We start from the raw sequence: 21,518 nt of genomic DNA, 5'->3' as shown, positions 1-21,518 counted from the left end.
CGGAACACAGCAGCGCCTAACACTGCTGTTATTAGGTAGAAATAGGTGTGGCGGTGGTGCCGCCGGAGTCGAACCACAAAGGGTTCTACCACCTTCAGACTTCCGCGACTTCGTTAATATCCTTAAGGACTATTTGGCAAAGGGACATGTGGGCTAGGTGATCATGCCAGGGGACCGGCCGTGTTGTACCGAGAGATAGTTCGGAGGCTGTATTTATGCAAGATGTTTAGAAAACTTCGATAGCGTGATTCAGAATACTCGGGACGCCATCTCTTGATGAGAAGCGGGAAGTCGCCACAACTACGCAAATTCGAAAAGGTTACCTTTACCTGGTCTAACTCCTAAAGACTACTTACTGAGGAAGCATTCCCCCGCAGCATCATGCTCAGTCAGGTTCCTATGAGCCTCGATGAGCCGCCTCAGCGCTAGCATGATGACGTCACGGATGCTGTCAGGCGGTTGCAGCCACTTGGCGGCCGTGTCCAGTACCGACAGCGCACAGAGCGCCGGGCCCGGGGTGCTGAGCTGGAGGGTCGCCATCGACCCCGGGGCGATCTGGCGGGAGGACCAGGTTGCTTCCACCTGGTAAGGAAAAATATTTATAATAGAGAACGGGGAAAACATAACTCAGTATCAGATTTTGATAAACAAAAAGAATCAAAATAATTTAAGAAAAGATCAAATATCTTGTAGACAACAGCAGAGGCCTAAAGACAAATGAACAATCACCAGTTTTTATTCGATCACTTAGATTATAAGCTACTTAAAATTAACACCGTAACAATATTTTAGTAAAATAAGAGTACTGGTAGACAAAATTAATTGGCATATAGGTCTCTGCTCCCGAATTTGCCCATCTGTACATTGGTTATAATAGATCAATACTGATCGCAGTGTTGCCAGTAATCAGTTCAGTCCCTATCCCTATCCTACTGTACTTTACACAATTAACTGTTAAGAAATGACAATATCAGAGTTTTCTTTACCTGGTTCCCAAAGCATTCTTCCATTTCAAAGTGCTTGCTAGCGCTGACCAGCTCTCCAGCATGGTAGAAGAAGGCCAGCACCCGGCTATCCGGGCACATCTGGTGGGACACCTTGATCGGCAGCATCACCCTGAGCAAGTGCCTCTCCAGCAAGGAGTCTACATCACTCGTGTTCCTGGCTTCCACGTTGAACTCGTGCCTGAGCGGACAGTTGGAGTTCCTGGGGGTGGTCTGGATTTGTGTGGTGGCGGCTGCGGTCGGGCACTGCGTGGTCGCGCCCCAGCGGTAGATTATACCACCTCGGGTTATCACCTGGAGAATATAGCGTAGTGAGTGAGGACCGAAGTGAAGGTATGCCAAATTATATATGAGTGGGGATTGCTGATGAAGTGGTGATGAAGGTGATGAAAATTATGAACTGAAGCAAAGTTATTAAAGAAAAAAAAAGAGAAAATATAATGAACTTAATACCTAATTATTATTTTATTTTAAGCTGAATAAATAATTATTGTGATGAAGAAACTAAAATAAACCAAATCCACGATAGTTTATATGCACTTAATATATTATTAAGAAACATAACGACAACTAATTTCGTTCATACTTTTTAACAAAATACTAATTAAATATTGACATCTAAAAATCTCTCCAATTCTGGATTTCATGAGGCAGTACCTGAAACAATGAAAAAATAATCTTCTAAAACTATAATTACCACAAAATGCACAGTAAGCGGTGTTGTGACGTTCCCGAGGTTAAGGTAGAGCGGCACTAGCGTCCTGGCCTTGGCGTCAGTGCGGAGCGGGCCTAACGCCGCGCGGCTGGCAGCGCCCCTGCAGGCCAGCTGGAGGGATGCTGTCACGTTGTGGAGGGTAGCCTGGAGGGTAGATAATTATAGAAATAGTAATACATATATTATAGCAATAGATATACAATAGAAATACCCTACATAATACCCTTAAAGTATTTTTTATTTTCAAAGTTTGAGAACTCTTAAAGTTGGGCTTTAAATGATCTGATATTTTTTAGCGAATTTAGAAAGATGGAAATAATATTTTATTGCAGCAAATTGACGTAAAAAGGCAAGTGGCAAAGGGCTAAGCCGCTTTTACCAAAAAAAAAAAATTATTTATGGAGGTTTTTAAAAATCTACTCAAATCGACTTTTCCTTCACTGTATAAAGGAGAAAAGTAATGTCAGTATTCAAGTCAAATCCAACAAGTTATTGAAATTTAAATTTGAAAATAAAAACCATATTTTGTACTATGTATGTCATATAGTACAACTTACATCGAACTTATACAAAGGGCTAGTGCTATCCTCAGCGTTGAACAGCACCCTGGCAACCCCTCGTGCGTCGGTGACACCCTCCACGCACGTCGGGGGCGCCACAGTCGCGGCCGCAGCGGAGCGACACACCCGCACGCGCTCGTTGGCCGCGGGCTTGTCGTCCCAGCGGGTTGCTCTCACCTGATAGGGCAAAATTTATCTTTTTTAACAAAAAATCATAGATTAGTAAAGATTACTCACTCCTAGCAAAAAATGTAACCAATGTGACAATTGAAATTGTCACTGTAATCTATTATTGTGTTTGAAAAATATTCAAAAAATGTAGTTTTTAGAGTATTTACGAACGCTCCGTACTTTTTCTTCGATTTCGTGTTTTTGCACCACATAACTGCACATGTCGGCATTGTTCCGCGTAAATTACACCATGACAGCCATTAAATGGCTGACACACTTGTGAGCCGTTTAAGCCATTTAATGGCTTCCTTCTGTTACAAGGCAGTGAGATATCTATACTTATCTATGCAAAAAGTTTGTCATTTATCATTCCTTCTCAGGATTTGATACTTATAAGTGACACTACCCGATAGTGGATATAGTTGTATATCTTTTTCAAAATGGATTCGTTCTATTTTCGGCTAGGTAAAAATATATTGTAAGAAACTAACGATACACTTTTAGTTTTTTATCAAATTCAGCCTTGTAACTCCTTTCATCATTTTCCGCTAATTGTAGATTCAAGACATTCTTAAGATTACTAACCTTTAACTTGTAAGGTAATCCAGGGGATATAACTGCTCTGTATTTAGTAAGGAATTCCAGGGTAACCGGATCCTCCACTACTTGCGACACTACTGTTGTGTTCTGCCATATCCTTGTACCTTCCTCCTAGAAAAAGAAAAAAAAATACTATTTTAGTCTTATAATAATAAATAGTTTTATAATATAGCATATATGGTTATATATGGGAAAATAATATCATTTAAGTTGGATTCGCTATTCGCGAAAAAGGTTTAATTTACATAATATCTCCGTTGTAGTCTCTGCAATTTGCTTAGCGAAAAAGGTCCTAGGTAAATTTGCGCAAAACCCGCAATTTTGCTGCCCCTAAAGACGGGGTGCCCGTTTGGGCTTCAGGCCACTAGGCCTGTTAGCTTTAGATAATAGATAATAGAAAATTAAACATCTAATAACTTACCTGAAACGAGAAGTCAGCAACAACAACATCAGGAGCGTTAACACCGTCCAGGCCTATCCTCCTAGCAGCCGCTGCATGTCTGTGGCAGGCTCGGGGCGCCTTGAGCCTCACTGCAGTCCTGATGCCGGTGGACCCGTCAGACACGGTACCAGCTCCTCGGAGGCGGATCACCAGCATGCCCTCCACTGCTTCCGACCAGGGGTATCTGGTGAATAAATTAATTGAACCTAATTGTTATGTAAGGTAGTTTTAGGGCCGTGATTTCAGGTTTAATAATGTGCATAACAAAACCATATCTATTTATTCCCGGAATTCAAAAAATAACGTTCGGCATTCGACCGCCATGTATGTATGTATGTATGTAACCTTGTATGCCCGTGATTATCTCAAATACTACTGATCCACTTTGGTTGGAGTTTGGGTTATTTGAATCTATGTCGCAATATCACCATTAGTAACTGGTGATCAATCTGGAATTTCCAGGAACGATAATAAAGAAAAAATATAAAAGTGGTCACTGACATCCAAATGGTTACCTGACACAGACAGTCCAAACAAGCCTATCGCTTGACCGAAGCACCCTGGGCGCGTGGCGTACTGTCAGCTGGAACGGTGGTAGTTCGTAGTTACCCACGGAGAATGCAGCAGAACCCTGTGACACAGTGAATAAAAATTCATACCTTATTGAGTAAGTAAAGATGTCTGAAAGACGAAATTAATTATCAATTATTAGTTCTTTTGTCACATACAAAATTAAAATTATTTCACTTTTAAAACGGGCTACTCACACATCCGCCGCAGAGGCAATCTAGGGAGTAAGAGTGGGGATGAGCATTGATTGCCTCCTTAATTGTAATGCGTGTAGGTAAACAGAGACAATTTCCGAGACCGGCCCTGCGGCAGGGTGACAGGGGTGCGAGAATACCCTTGGTCCCTAGATTGCCCCTGCCGCCATAACTGAAGCAGGTAAACATACTCTGGAAAACTGCACGGCAGGCAAGTGTGTAGAGATACTCCCGATATCGCCACGACGGCCAAGCACCCTAGATTGCCCCTGCGCAGTATGTGAGTAGTCCATCTAAGCATAAGATTACATACTTTGGTCAAAAGTGGTAGAGCCCTTTGTGGTTCGACTTCGGCGACACCACCGCCACACCTATTTTTGCCTTTTATAACAATAACAGCACTTTTAAGCTTGAAGGGTGTGGTAAGGGACACATACTTTTCCGACGCGTTCCAGCTTAGTCCAGAATATTTAGTCCTATCTGGGATTGATTACAAATGTCCATGGGTGGCAGTAGCCATTTACCATCAGGCGGACTGCATTCTCGTCTGCTACCCCCATATAAAAAAAAACCTTCACTGATCTGAATCTAACCTGCGACCCGTCCCCAAGTCTGGCTTTCACGACCCATTTCCCGGGCGGCGCTAACTCGTCCAGTTGATGCTGTACTTGGGCCAGACCTAGCCTCGTCCGGACTCGAAGCCACTGCGTTGCTCGCACGCCGTCCCAAATTCCCCGCGGACCTTCCAGCCAGATCTCATCGACCTAGGGATGGGAGAACTTTTGATAAATATATAAGAAAATAATGTATGTTAAAGCCACACATGTTTATGACCGGAAGTGTCCCTAGGTACGTGGTTTAGAAATAGGCTGGGTTATTAAACTTAATACTAATAATAAATTGTTTATTTGAAATTTGTATCCATAAATGGGTTTGTTAGAATTTAACGAAACTACTCGTATACTTAGTAATAAAATAAATTAATCGACTAAAGTCTTAATAAATAACTCGGCAAGTACGAGTCGAACTCGCACATGGAGGCTTCCGGACCACCAAATGTAGGTACATTGTTTTTACTTATTTTTATTCATTTTATAATTTGCAACAACTTTTAGTTATATCAAAACAACGCCATTTAGTCAAGTCTAAAGAACTACCGATACATACGCCATCTATTATTATTTTCTGACAATTTATCTATCATCATAAACGGCGTTGATGATGAATGATACGTAATACGAGTATATTTAATATATGACGATGAATGTTTATAAATATTTATATAAAATGTTTATAATAGATTATAAACATTATTTTATGATATATGTTTAAAAAAAATAAGCTTAATAAGAAACAAAATGCCGCCTTGAAGTAAATTAGAATAATCCATATATAACAACAACAGTTAAACAATACTAGCTTATAATAAGGCACAAAATAACAACAGTGTTACACTCAAAACCGCTTTAATTTAATTAACAACTAGAGAAAAAAAACATATGAGGCCAGACACAAAGGACACGGAGAGGACGCCGTGACGCATATGCATGGGATGCGCCATGCAGCGCTTGACGGGTCGAGTGGCGTGACACAAGTAACCCCTTGGTGACCCCGCCAAGTAGTGACCGAGTGCTGACACTCGAGGTGTGTTTCAGCATGTTGTCCCAGTAAATAAACATATTTTGTATTTTCATAAGCACGGTATTTTATTGTTTATCTAATAGTTTACTCTTATTTGTGCGTTCAAGCTACGCATGATATTTAAATTCGTTTATATTCTTGCGAATCTTATACATTGACACTTGAGTATAATACACTACGCGGAGTACTTTGCTAAACTAATTTACAACCACGCTAACGCTTGCTTAACCAATATTCAAACTTGCTTAGGGTAGCAATAGTAGAATGAAGTTATATAAATAAAGCAATATACTCGATCAGAGTTATTATTCGTTATAAATGCTAAGTAAGTAGAAATATTTATTACGTTATAAACATTATGCATCGTCACTTTTAAATTCGTGTCAAGTTTAAACAGTAAACAAAATAATATGATATAGCATTTCCTTTATATACAAAAAATAACACCAGCATACTCAAAACCGCTTTAATTTCATTAAAACATGCGAGGAAAGACATAAAGGACACTAAGAGGACGCCGTGACGCATATGCATGGGATGCGCCATGCTGCACTCGACGGGTCGAGTGGCGTGACACAAGTAACCCCTTAGTGACCCCGCCAAGTAGTGACCGAGTGCTGACACTCGGGGTGTGTTTCAGGGTGATTTTTCAGTAAAACTTCTATTGTTTTTCTAATAATGAGGATACTTACGCAATAAATTACCAGCACTTATATAAACGAGCTCCGCTAGTTTCATTTCCAATATTAAATCTATTTACTCTTAGATACATTATATACCACGCTACATACTTAACATCGTCAATTGCTCTCATTATTCTATTAAAACTAATACCACTCACACCACGCACACCCAGTGCCATTTATTACGATTATTGTTAAATGGTGTCTCAAAAACCAAACTACTCGTAAATAGTAAATTTTACTCTAAGAATATCAGATACTAGGTGATCCGGCAAACTTTATACCGCCTCAAAATCTATTTATCAAATATATTTCATATAAAATATAGGCTGTGTTACTCGTGGATAATGTAGCTTTCGAATGGTGAAAGAATTTATAAAATCAGTAAAGTAGTTTTTGAGCCTATTCATTACAATCAAACAAACAAAGTTTTCCTCTTTATAAAATTAGTATAGAAGTATAGATAATGTGACTAAATATTTTTTATTAAAATAAATTATTTCTCCCTTTTCTGGAAAAGGGTAAGTTATCTTTGTTTTGTATTTGCAAGTAAGGTATTAGGTGACCTACACTACTTCGCGACCGACGTGAATGAGGCGTGTGTGGCGGTGTCTTTATTGCACGACGCACGTATGTTTGATGAGTACAAATTCAAACAAAAAGCTTGCAGTGTAAAATATTACCGTTAGCGGTACAGTCAGTGTCATAATCCGTTTACTAAAAGTAACATTAATAAGGTATAGCTTACATTGGTATTGTAACATGAAATGTAATGGATTATTTTGTGAGAACGAGAACTAAGAGGTGTGCCAGCCTAGTATTTAGGAACTCGGCCTCTTGATAAATATTCTGAGCGTCAAATCCACTAATTATTCAAAATTATATGCGTATAATTTATTAACATTTGCATGTACAGTGAAGGAAAATATGAGGAAACCTTCACGTTCTTAAAAATAACTTGTGATGCTGACTGTACAACAAAGCTTATTCGATTCCTAAGCTATGATCTATTGACACGTTTCAAAACTAACATGTTGAATTGAATTTAGTCCCGTTGGGTACGCCGGAACCATGTTCTGTATTGTGTAGGGTTACCAATCTTTGAAATATTGTGAGATAAATGGGACATAATAGAATACCGCTATTCCTATAGTTCTTACATGTGGTTACACGTAAAGTAATGAAAATCCTTGGGCTTTAACTCAAAGTATTAAAAGTTGAAGGCAAATACAAAAAAAACATATTCGTCAACTTTCATAGCTTTCAGAAGTGTTTCCTAATGACAGAACATTTTATTATTTTTTTTTATTTCTTGAAAATTATATTTTAGTACCATTTACTATCGAATTTCTTTATTTTATTATGTATAAAAGTTTAATTAAATCTTTTAGATATCATATGCTGTAAAAGTTGTTTGTTATTCGGTTCCTTTGTTGCACTTTAAAAATTGCTAAAAATAAATATTTAGGATAAAAGGAATTCAAGACTTGCATTACAGAGAAAATATAGGCACAAAGAACCACATCCACAGATCCAGCCTACAACGTCAAAACAACGAACACAACACATAAACACCAACATGGTTACCCTACCGCGAACAGATCATATTACGGTCCACCGGCATTGTGAATTGTGATCTCGGGGACAATCCCGTTCCGCATTCAATTACGAACGCTTCTATCGGCGGAAATCGTTTTTCAATTGCCGACTTTCCCGTGTGACTAGTGAACATACGATAACTTGATTCTGTAGAGAATGTGATCGAATGACGGCTTTGTGTTTTCTCACGCTCGAAATGATTGTAGCGGATGAGCGAGAGGTAATTAGGTGTAATTTAGAATTACATTTATTGAGACGAGTTATACTTTGTCAAAGCAAGTAATAGGGTTAATATAGAGTAGAATCGAATAAAACGGTTAGGTTAAGTTAGGTTAGTATTTTGTAATATCTGACCCTCGATATTAAAAAAATACTAACGTAACCTAACCTAAACCAAACCGGTGCTATGGTAAAACGATTTAAACGATATGGTAGGCTAATTTCCTTAGTAATAGGCCTTATTCTTAAAATTTTAAATCATCAGACACTTTAATAATTTTCATTGCGTTGTGTATGATATTCAAAGTTTATCCCCAACTTTACATATAATACTACTTCTGTACCAACATAAGAGAAAAAATACTTGGGTACAAAACAAATACAGGACTTTGATGATAAACGTGTATAAAATTAACAGCTCATTAAGTTATACTTAAACAAAATCCACCAGTTGTTTATACTTTATTTGCAAAAAACAAGGTCACATTTTTGCATGTCACTGGCAAATAAATCGATGTAACTGTTCATAGCCGGTTCCCATAACACATTTAAAACCGGTAGACCGTGTTGCAGTCAGCTGTTATTGTACGCCGTTTTTATAATTACTAATGTTCTATATGATTCACTACAGATTTTGTTACGTTGTGTTGTGATGTGTTAAATGTTCTGAAGACAACAAAAGCTGAGTAGATATATCTGTATATTTTTGTCCCTGTAGTCCCGGGACTAGAATAGGGCTACGGTATCCCTTGCCTGTCGTAAAAGGCGACTAAAAGGGGGCTTCCGGGATTGCGGGTGGCAAGAGTTGGAGCTCGAACCGTCCAACAAGCAACCCCGGGAAGGACGTCGGTGTGTGTGGCCGCATACCGTCGTAAGCACAGCAGCAAGCAGAGCGCTCGGAGGACTCCGGTTGTGTTCCATCGGAGATCCCGGAGTTCTCCACCAAGCGCTGAGGACGGCCAGCGGGGGGTTTTCTTGCGGTAAAAGTCCCACATAACCCGACGTCGCTCCCACGTCGTCGGGTACCTTTTGGAGGTTTCCCCCTCGTAAACAAAAAAAAAGAAAAAAAAAACCTACGACCAAAGTATAATGCCACGACGCAGGGACTCCAATTTGGGGCTGTGAATGTATAAAGCATCTTTTTTTTTAAAGCGGTGTCACTTCTGGCATATGGTAGGCAAGCAAACTAGGGTAGAATAGACCGAATATTCATCTATTTAACAAAACAATTATCTAGGGTATATTTACCACTTGAATCAACAGACCGTGGATATCGAAAAGGGCTTCAGTAATCATTTCATTACAGTGACAGTGATGCATTACAATGTTCGTTGTTCTCAATTGGTTCTGTATTTGTTTTGTAACTGAATAATCTGAATAAAGATTGATGCGAATTTAACTGCACATTGATTTAGTTAAGAAAGTTCCCCTTTCGTCTGACCTGTGTGATAGTTACTGATTGTGAAATGGTGTTAAGTGATAAATAAAAAGATAATATAAAACAATGTCATGTAGTGAATTAATATTAGGGCTTCTTCGTTCGATTTATAAATTTATTCATCATTACAAAAACAGTTACCTATTATGAATTTTAAAAAAATATTATCAATTATCATGTGATTTAAAGGGAACGGATTTTTATCATTATCCTATACGTCTATCCTAGTAAAGCAGAGGCAAAAGAAGTGTGGCAGAATGATTTTTAATCTGTGGTGCGGTGAGGCGCGGTGCGGCGTGGCGGGAGAAATTGAGTTTTGGCGGGAAGCTAATTGTCATAATCGTCATTGTTATAAAATATTTATGAAAATATATCATCTTCCTCCAAATGTTTCTTTTATTGTGATACACTCAAGAAATATAGCTTTATAGAAGCGTTGTACCTTAGTCATCCGGCAGCATCTCATCTGTGAAAGACTTCATAGAGCTCTAATCCTATGTAAAGTGAGTTATAGAGATCCTATGGTGTCAATAGTATACCAAAATTGTTTCTAAAATACGTTCTATTGAAAAAAAAGACTGCGTCAAACGTCACCACCGGGGAAATTGGAGTATTGACTCTGTATATCTGCTTTCGATCTTCCTTTGCGATATAACTGGAGCGCTGTGAGCGTAGTTAAGCTTTATGCTTCGCAGTGCATTAGTGTTACGCTGACGTTACAAACGCATCATCCTTAGACGCTAATGGAATACTATCAGGGTGTCTGGTCTATTATCGTTTTTATAGGCTTGAAGTACTTTAGAAGTGGTGGTTACTCGGATAAACCGTATCGATATACCGACGTATTATAGTAGAACTACGCACAGGATAGGAAAATGTGTTTCACATATAATTACTAAATAGTTAAGTCGGGTTAAAAATTGTCTTGAAATGAACTGCAAATTAATATTGAAAATTAAGAAAATATTAAGGTTTCTGAACAGGTCCGGTCTTCCGGCCGAGAACACTAACACAAAAACACTCAGACCTCAAACAAATACCCAATAATCAAGAAATATTTGAAAAACTACGATTTGGCCAATTAGTCATAGCACAATATCATTGTCCAACAACTTTATGCTCACGGTGTTGGTCATAAGATTTTTGGACAAAATCATTTAGGGAATTTTGAAAATGCCCCAATTACGGTTTTAACATCAACGCAGACTAATCGTGCCACTGACACAGTTCGGTTGAACGTATGCAAATATTTTTCATGTACACACACATCACTAATATAAAAACACCCAGACCCAGAACAATTACCCAATAATTATTGAAATATTTGCCCAACTATGATTTGGCCACTTAACCATAGTCAAATATCACGCGCGATGTTCAGTCATCATATTTTTGGACAAAATTATTTGGGGCATTTTAAACATTTTCTAATTGCTATATTAAAAGTAACACACAAGCGCAGATTAAGCGTGCCACTGATACAGTTCGGATGAACATATTATGTAAATAATGTGTTTTATCTACACACTAATACGAAAAACTACCTCTAACACTAATACAAAAACACCCTTTTTTTGTTTTTTTTTGTTACGAGGGGGAAACCTTCAAAAGGTACTCTATGCCGTGGGAGCAATCTTAAATACAATACAAAAACACCCAGACCCAGAACAAGTGTCTAATAATTATTAAAATATTAACGCGACTATGAATTGGTCATAGCGCAATATCATTGTCCAAAAATTTTATGCATAGGGTGTTGGTCATAAAATTTTGGACAAAATCTTTTAGGAATTTTAAAAATGCCCTAATTTCTTTATTAACTGTAACCCACAAACGCAGATTAAGCGTGCCACTGACACAGTTCGGATGAACGTATGCAAATAATTGTTTATTTACATAATGAATCGGCTTGCACCGCTTCAATAGAATTTCTCTGATACTGTTAATTTATGTGGAAAATGAATTGCTATTGAGATGGATTTAATAATGTAGTACATTTAATTAAATTTAATTGTTAGTTCTCTTTACTGTTTTTAGGTTTAATTATGTTAAGCAGGGATTTTTGAATTTTCTCTTTAATAAGTCTACCTATTTACGACCATTATTAAACATCTATCTATCGAATGTTTTGTATACCTATCATCGATATTAGACAATTATTGCCTAGAAATTGTCAAATTTCGATCATTTCAAATCAAATCAAATCAATTTTTTTATTCAAAATAGGTTCATTACAGAACACTTTTTGAATGTCAATACAACTATCACCACTTCACAAGGTGTTTCGTTATGGAGAAGAAGAAGAAGTGAAACATGAAATGAAATGAAATTACTCGACTTGGCGGAGGCACTGCCGTGCCTCCAGATACGCAATCTTTTTAATAATGCGTTATTGAAGTCAAGGTGTACTAAACATATGATAGACATACATGTTTTTGGCAACATGTCCGTTCCTTTTCTTTGCCACTTACCAATACTTTCCTTATCCTAATAGTCCTTTAAATTGACGCTATCAGATGGCGCAATAACATAGCGTTAATTACAAGCATTTTATTAATTATGCAGATTTCGTGTTTTAATCGATTCTGTAACTTTACATTTTCACTAATCCGGTTACTTTCGGATACGGATACGAGTACTTTCGGATTTGACCATCAACGCACACATGAAAAAATCATACATGTATACAATACTCACATTTCCATGACTCGGCGTCAGATCAGCCTTCAGCGCGAGGACCCTCACTCGCACGGTGTCCCCAGGCCGGTATCGAACCCGTTCTGTATGCACCACCACCACTTTGCTGCTGGCGATGCGGACTGCCAGATGACCATTCCAGATGCAGTTTGCTTCTGGGTATCTGTTAAATAGGAAAGTTCATTGTATTTAGTTTACAATCTTTATATCATAAATAGTAGGTCTCTATATGGATTGGACAGATGTTGTTAAGAAAACTAGCAACACCACATTCTACCATTTCATAGAAATAGCACAGAATCGCACTACATGGAAGACCATCCTATACAAGGCTGATTTTGATGGTCAGGACCCTCAGTCATGAGGAATCGACTAAGAAGAAGAAGATATGGATTAACTATGTGCCAAAAAAAACCTAAAACCTATTAGTCTTTCTAACTGTAATTTTGTTTATTATTATTTTATTGTGATGTATGCTCACAAGGTAATATGCCCTATAAATTATTATGCATTTATTGTTTATTAAATAAGTTCTTAAGTTAAGGTGGCGGCACATAAAAATGTAATAATCGTTGGTAATATAAATTTTGTGATATAGTAGCAGTCGGGCAGTCCACCTGATAGTAAGTGGTTATTGCCGACTATGGACATCTGTAATCAACCTCAGATATGATTAGATATTCTTGCCTGAGGTCGGCCACAGATGCGCCGTTACCCCTGAGTTCTAAGCTGGAACGCCTCGGAAAAGTATGTCTACCTTAACACATCCTCCAAACCAGAACACGGCAGCGCTTGACCCTGCTGTTTTGGGGCAGAAGTAGGTGTAGCGGTGGTGGCCGGAGTCGATCCATAAAGGATTCTACCTTCGGAATATTTAACCTTTTTTCCTGATATAGGTTGAGGGTAAGGGAACATGATAGTCCTATTTAAGGTTGACCGCAGGTATATGTGAGTGGTCATGCGCTTTTATAATATGGAAGTAGCCAATGAGCATGCGGTCCGCGTTACGTAAATAATCACTGCCGCCCTGAGAGCTAAAGTATGTAACATGAGGCATATTTCTAATAGGTATATTATCTTTTAGGCTTTAGAAGTCTTTTACTTTAAAGATTAACAAGAAAGAGACGTTTTCGTGCACGTATTCGTCGCATTTATCTTAGCAACCGCATTAGGGGGCGTTCAAGTATTACGTAACGCAATTTGGGGGGGAGGGGGGGTCTTGTAAAACGTTACGATGCGTTACAGGGGCGGGAGGGGGTCTTTCTTAATACACGTTACGTAACATTTTTTAATAAAAAAATAGAGAATTAAAACTCCTAAATTGGCAACCCTTGTCATTTACGTTTTACGGGGAATCCCTTGAATGAGTGGGTTCAGCCGAACTAAGTCCTGAGTATTCTGAGTTAGACTAAGTTTAGTACAGTATAGCAGTATATATGCTTTGACTATACTTAAACTATCTTAGAATACTCGGGAAACCTAGTTCGGCTGAACACGCCCAAGGATAAAAACTATAACATATTTTTTTAGTGAGTTTAGGGTAAAAATGGACACTTGAGTGTTACGTAACGAAAAGGGGGGGGGGTATAGGAAAACGTTACGGTGCGTTACAAGGGGGGGAGGGGGGGTCAAAAATCTTCAAAAATTGCGTTACGTAATACTTGAACGGCCCCTTAGGCCATGCACACACGGTTGTAGAGAACCCGTAGAAGAAATACGAATAATTTGTTCACTCTCAACTTATAGAGGTATAGATCAAATGGCAATTCCTACAATTTCTGTAGAATCTCAAGAATCTTCTAAAAATGCACGGTATCGTACCTTAAATTAACATTGAGGTTTGCTTTGGTGTTCGGTTTCAGCGGCACATTAATATCGATGCACCCGCCATCTCCTGAAATAATAACGGATTTTCTGTCAAACTCAGATTTTTTACTTTTTATGTATGCTAAATTACAAATTACAGATAAACAATTATATTTTTATTATTCTGTTAATTGACTGATAAGCCATTGTATCTAATTAATACTTAACTTTTAATATCCATTGATTCATAGATAACGTACAAAGTAAACTAGATTCTAGGAAGTGTATTTTTGAGGTCTAGATTTAGGACTTCATGAACATTTACAGAAGTGCCTTGTACTCTTATATTGAAGTACCAAGAGTATAAAAACAAATTAATCATAAGGTAAAAGTCTATATGACATATGAACAACAAACCTGGAGATAAATCCCGAGTAGCTGTGACGACCTCCCCATCCTCGGTCTGCAAACTTAGCAGCATCCGAGCCGGTCCTTCAGGGTAGAACCTGGAGACACAGGCTCTGCTACTTCCCCCCGCCGCCAACAGCCCTGGCGCCAGGAACAAGTGGTTCCTGTCTATACAGGGGCTGTTACTGGAAATATATTAAATACTCTTTAGGGCGATCTCGTGGCGGTGAGAGCGCGCGCGCGCGTCTGTGCATGTGTGTATTTGTGTGGGATTATTTTAACGTTAACTATATTAACTAGCAAATCGGTGTCTATGCGCGCCGTGCAAAAAAATAATGTTCGCTGGTCCCTATTGATATGTTTCTATTAACTTCTTAATTAGCTCGTTATGCCGTACTGTGTCGTGATCTCACAGGATTGTGATCCCAACGTGTCGTGTAAGTTTCCATCATACATCACACAATTTCAAATCAAAACCAAGATATGCTTAAAATTTCGTCGTCAACCCTATGCCTATGTTGCTTTACTGCTGGGTCTCTCGAAGAAAGAGGGATTGAGGCTGTACTCATCGCACAGGCAAGTACCACGTAGTAGACTTCACACATGTTGAGATTGTTTTTTAAAGGCTCTCATTCGTACAGGTTTTCTAACGATGTTTTCCTTCGCCGTAACATAAGTAACTTCTAATACGTGCATAACTTTTGAAAAATCAGAGGTGCGTGTTTTGGCATTGAACTTCGGATCCCCCGATGAAGAAAGGAAGTTTTAACCCTAGATTGCTTGATACTTATTACATTAATTAAAATACGTTCCAAAGTAAATCGAGTTTCAGAACAATTGAGAATAAAGAGTTCAAAGGGGCAAAAAGTTCTAGGCAAATTAGTTCACATTACCATTATTATAATAATTGTTTCCGTGCATAGACAATAGTTCTTCTTATGGCATCTTGTGATGGCGTGACAGCTTCGCTTTGTTTGATGGACTTGGCTATTGTTGAATATTATAAAGGCAATGTTAATGGTACTTTAGGGCCATAGCTCCGTGACTTGTGTAGATCTTAACCGATCTTGAAGTTAAGTAGCGTCGAGAATTGGTGGCCGATAGTGGTTAATTTTTTTCCGTGTTGACACACTTCGGGGGGCACGTTAGATGCTATTAGCTATGATTGGCGTTGTAAATTTTGTAGTTGCCATATAGGCAACCTCGGGATGGCGACTAAGATACTCCCGGCGACTAATCGGCATTGAAGCAGCGTGAAATGTCACAATAAATAAACAGAATTTAAATGGGATTGTAGTCCCACTTGAGGACGTCTCGTGTAAGTCTGTGTTTTACACACACTTCCAACCCGAACAGAGCAGTGCTTAACACTGCTGGGTGCTAGCCACTGCTAGCGTCGTAACGAGTTATAAGGGTACAGTACCCTTAGTATGAGTTTTTACGTTTTCACAAATGTGACTGTTTTTGTTTTTGTTTACGTATTTCCGATACATTTTCAATCAGTTCTGATACAATCCGCTAGGGGCGCTGATTGGAAATGTATGGGCAAATACGTAAACAAATACCAAAACAGTCATTTATAAAAACGTAAAAACTCATACTAATTATACTGGTAAAATGCCTTAGGTGAACCGTATGGCATCCCATCATCTTAAACTTAAAATATTTTTATTTCATACAAAATTAGGTATAAGTGAATTGTCAGCTTGAGGGCTATGGGCAAATCGTACTCGTCTGCCGTCGAACGACAAAAAATTAAAAATTCCCGATCTACTTATAATGATGTTATTCTTTTCATGGTAAATGAACACCGTTTACATAGCTCTATTGTTGTTTTTGTTAATCCTGAGAAAATTGCCCGTATCCGTTCGTATTTGCGAATTACATTAATTTGATAAAAGTTAAGAACTTTGTCGGCAGAACTTTGACTTTAGTTGTTATCACACCAGTCGGGTCATGTAACATGGAAGAGTTCTGGGTTTGATTCTCGGTCAAGTAGATATTTTGTGTAATGAATACATATTTCTGCTTTGGATTTGCGTGTTTGTGTACTTGTCTTTGTGTATATCTAGTGAGTTCGAGTAGGAATTCTAGTGAGTTTACGAAAAGAAAGGGTCATTTAAAAATTTCATACCTTGTAATATTTTGAGGCGTGTCGATGAGATGTGTTTGTACTGGTACCAAAACTAACATTATTAGCCACAACATCTTGACTTCACTAGTATAATAATACACTGATAAACCGATTTGAGCACATTAAAATAAAAAAAAATCTTTGTTGAAAGAAAAAAAAACTACATATTTGAAACTTTATACGTTGATGACGTAGGAGACGAAAGTTGACGAAACTTCATCGTGTATTTAATAATCTGTCACTATTATTATATTTGCGCCTTTCCCGCGTTTTCGTTTCTTTTAATTTTATCTATGACAATATTCTACTTTAATAATTATTTACACATAATTAAAAAACACATTATTTTATAAGATATTTAAGTCACTTTAATTTGTGTATCGATATCTAATTCGTAATAAATAAAATACATTAATTTGGGTAACGAACCGCGTCGGTGCACGGGATGCGCGCGACTAGATCTGACCGTCGCCTGCGCAAAGGTCGCGAATGCGGCAGGCAGATGTTGCCAACTGTTTTGTTTTATGCTTTTTATTTGACGAATAACTGTCCGTAAACGGCATCGGATCCGTAGCGTTTGAAAAAAGAACAACATAGTTTGGTGTCGTTACTGTGGTAATGGGATGTGTAACAAGATATGTTTAGGTCTAAATAGAAATCGGTTATTGTATTTTGATAAGTAATATAACACAGAAGATATAATGATTATGTTGTTTTATGTACTGACATGAAGTTGTGTAGGTTGTTGGATGTTTAAAAAGATATAAAAACTAAATATATTCCTATATCAGTGTTTAATAAAATCAAAGCTTGAAGACATTCAAAAACTTTAACTTTATTCCATTGTAAGATTTAGGTAATATAATAAATATTCTTATACGGGTTAATTGACACTACTACTCACACCATCCATTACTATTGTAATTTAATTTTTAATCAGTTTTTAAGCAATTTTTAATTGATCGATTGATTGATTTATAGGGGATCTATGATTGAATTTTACAGATCACTCGTATCACAACAATCCAAGGTAATCCAAAACGCATTTACACATCAATCTAAGTCAGCGGGAACAGTGGATTGACATTAGCAATTCGTTTCCATTGACCAGCGCATACGAGCGTTTATCTTCGATCGGTCGCACCAATTTGCATCAATTGAAAAGCTTCAGCTATCTCGTACACTGCATTTCCTGTAATACCAGAAGAAAATATACCAGATTTTACCGATACCGATTTTAATTAGTTAAAATGATAAATCCTCATGGTGTGACAACTACAGCTCAACCACAAATAATTAATTACACATACCACTATGTAAAATTGTATAATATTTACCTGTGATATTTACTTTTTAAAAGATGAAAATTTGTACACGTAAGGTGTTTCGTTCGCTGTTTCTTCTCGGAGCGGTGGTAGTTTGTTGACGTTCAAAAAGAGTTCTTATGAATAATTTTGGAGTGAATTAAATTTGAATTTCGAATTTGAAGAATACCCGAGAAGTACTTCCTTCTGCTGTGAGTAGAGATCTGGAGGTCTACTTCTGAAACAATGTTCAATGTATGTAAGGTGCCCTAATTGCTACTTAAAGGAGTACTGTGCCCTAAATCAGCTACCGGATGACTCCTTTGGGTCGCCAGTTATTTGATCGAAGGATGGTATATGCTTTTTTAATCTAGGGTTGCTTGTGGTTACTACTGCTTGAAGCTATTTCGGAACTTTTGTTATGAATTATATTTCTTCCGTAAAGAAATATTAACTTTATCTTTTCCGTAAACAGTACGCTGAGTGGTTACTGAACTTGCAGATAAGGACTGCGGTAAAATATTAGAACTCAAATAGTTCAACGCTAAGGAGTGAGATAGACTAAACGACAAAACTAAAGTTTTCCATATACGGTAGTAAAAATTACTTTGTTTCTTTAGTAAATTTCACTTATCCAGTGATCTTTAACAAACCTCGGTAGTTAACGTCAGACAAAAACCACCTACTTTTTAAATTCGGTTTATCAATATGTCATCGCAATAACAATTACTCAATTTTATCAAGATTTTAACCTTAAATTTTTGCCTATTTGTTAATGGGCAAAAATTTAAGGTCAATCTATCTAATTTTTTGACTACCTTTTTGATAATTTATTCATACTAGATATTGCTAAATTTCGATCTTTGGAAGGTGAAGATTGAAGAGATTAATTATAAATAACGGGCGTTACGTACGGTACCTTTATCGAGGTTTAGTGTGCCACGAATGTAGGTTGATGTAAAGTGAGGCAATTACAATCAGTGCCAATATTTCGTGGTTTAATTAATCTTGTCCGAATTCCAGACCTTATAATTATTTTTTGTTTTTAAAATTGTCTCAACTAAACAAGCGTTGAAATGTTACGAAAAACTGAAATACAATAAAAAATATTGCTGTTGTTGGCATATTATCTACCTTCATATACAACTTTTGATTTAATAACATCATTATTAAATATGACTTGATTATTAAAGATGAACTTAAAATAATAAACCTTGAGAACCTCTGGCTAGGTTAATAGGTCGAACGTTGACCGAGTAAAGAGAGTAAGTATTTATAACAATGATATTACAGCTAAGTGATTTGATAAAAACTCTCCATTCTTTTATTGATAAAGTATTTTTTATGATTTATTATTTCGTCATCGTCATCGCATATTGTACGGAGAGTGGCCGTAATATTATAGTCGCCGTTTTTTAATTATTAATTGTTTTTTATTGTTGATAAGGAAAGGTGACAATTAAAATAGGTATGAGAAAAAAATGTATTCAAAGAATTTCGCTTTTTAAGTACGCTTAATATATCTTAAATATTTAATTTATTTGTGAAATATATCACAAAATATAGAATTTTACAACAAATTTAGTACCGTATGTTATTTAATTACATTATTTGTATCAGAGCCATCTGTGTTTCATATTATGAACTTCTTAGCCAGATCCTGTATCACTTTACAACTTAGTTCGTAAGTAGTGGATAAGATGTCGCTAGTAGTCACAAAGCATTTTAGTTAAGAAAACAGATTAAATAATTTTGTTAAATTTTCATACATATTCTAGGCAAGAAGTTTGTTTGAAAAAGTTATAAAAGCATTTCTAAACTTATTCATGCTTTGTTCTAGCGTTGTAGGTTATAGCGCTGTAGTGAGTTTATTGAGGTAGGTATTTCAATTTAGTCCTCAAGGGTAGTAATGCTTCTGGGACTTAACTACTACCTTGCATAGAAATTCATGTTTTCCCATCGATGTAAGTTGAACGTTTTGTCAATCAAAAAACAAGATTCAGTGGTTTCACTTTTAAGTGGTCATCACAGGTCATAGCTAGCTAGCCATAGGTAGCCCATAAATTATGATTCTAAAGTATTATAAGAATGTTGCTATTGTTAAAAATCAAAAAAATAGTAAGATATATATTTTTAACAAAGACCATTACACCACAACGTTTTTGATGTTAACGTTTATTAACAATGATAAACACTTTTCAGATACCATATATACGAATTCAGTTTCATATTGATTTAAGTACAAAATGTTTTAAAAATAAAATAAAAAGGCAGGTAGACATAAAAAAAAGATTTCCAATATAAAAACAAATAAAGAATACCGCGATAAAATTTGACGATTTAAAAAAACATCGGAAACCGTTTACATTCAATTGCGAAGCGCAAACGTTACACCAAACATTCGTTGAATAGCGGACCGAATAAAAAGGGCCGTAAATACGCTTAATATATGTGTAGGCAATCTTTTGTATCAAACAAACCCAACGACACGTAACAATGGCTGCAACAGGCACAAATAAAATTTAATTCCAACAGTACCATGGAACGCGCGAACTCGATCGCTTAATGTTGCCACCATTAAAAATTCAGTTGGATTTCCCCACCTGGCAACACTCCAAGCTACGGCACCCGCGTCGGCGCCAAATAAAAATTAATTATTATTGCCCAGTTTTCACTTGCCGTTATTGAAAAATTGCTGAAAAAGTACTTACCGCCTGAACTTATTTTAGTTAATGTCCGAATATAATGGGTTCGGTTTGCCGTGACCTATTTTTTTTAAGTGTCATTGTATTTTGTAACGTTCAGGTTTATTAAACAGGCAGATATTCGAAAAGATTAATATGCTTACTGTTGATACAAAATATTTTAATATCTTTGCAAATTATGATGTAAAAACCTTGTGAGTTTTGAAGGTGGTAGAACCCTTTGTGGTTTGACTCCGGCGGCACCACCGCCACACTATTTCTACCTAATAACAGCAGTGTTAGGCGCTGCTGTGTTCCGTTTTGAAGGATGTGGTAAGGGAGACAGACTTTTCCGAGGCGTTCCAGCTTAGTCCTCAGGGGTTGCGGCGCATCTGTGGCCAACCTCAGGTAGGGATACCTAATCCTATCTGGGGTTGATTACAGATGTCCAAGGGCGGCAGTAGCCACTTACCATCAGGTGGACTGCATGCTCGTCTGCTACTCCTATGTTATATAAAAGAAAGCTTAGTCCTCAGGAGTAGCGGCGTATCTGTGGCCAACCTCAGTTAGGAATATCTAATCCTATCTGGGGGGGTCCTATGACTAGACGAATGTAGAGCTGTTCGGTTCCTCAAGTGCCAAAGGTACC

At 37.3% G+C, this 21,518-nt stretch overlaps 1 protein-coding gene across 1 annotated transcript in view; it reads right to left on the bottom strand.

Annotated features, from left to right (window-relative positions):
• Nucleotides 1–17,349, bottom strand: part of LOC140752186 (murinoglobulin-2) — a 47,014-nt gene extending 29,665 nt beyond the window's left edge. The window contains exons 1-12 of the mRNA XM_073086395.1: nt 16,882–17,349; nt 14,757–14,932; nt 14,355–14,427; nt 12,534–12,696; nt 4,850–5,020; nt 4,008–4,123; nt 3,472–3,676; nt 3,036–3,161; nt 2,277–2,456; nt 1,702–1,863; nt 987–1,298; nt 357–582 (exon numbers count right to left, since the gene is read on the bottom strand). Coding sequence (XP_072942496.1) covers nt 357–582; nt 987–1,298; nt 1,702–1,863; nt 2,277–2,456; nt 3,036–3,161; nt 3,472–3,676; nt 4,008–4,123; nt 4,850–5,020; nt 12,534–12,696; nt 14,355–14,427; nt 14,757–14,932; nt 16,882–16,955 — 1,984 coding nt within the window. The 5' untranslated portion in view covers nt 16,956–17,349. The remainder of the gene's footprint in view (nt 1–356; nt 583–986; nt 1,299–1,701; nt 1,864–2,276; nt 2,457–3,035; nt 3,162–3,471; nt 3,677–4,007; nt 4,124–4,849; nt 5,021–12,533; nt 12,697–14,354; nt 14,428–14,756; nt 14,933–16,881) is intronic.
• Nucleotides 17,350–21,518: the final 4,169 nt, after the last annotated feature.

The sequence above is a fragment of the Epargyreus clarus genome, unplaced genomic scaffold (genome assembly GCF_041222505.1).
Source record: "Epargyreus clarus isolate Ecla_fem2 unplaced genomic scaffold, WU_Ecla_fem_2.2 ptg000024l, whole genome shotgun sequence".
NCBI classification, from domain to species: Eukaryota; Metazoa; Arthropoda; class Insecta; order Lepidoptera; family Hesperiidae; genus Epargyreus; species Epargyreus clarus.
Note: the sequence above shows the minus strand (reverse complement) of the source record. Positions and strands in the feature narration are given on the sequence as shown.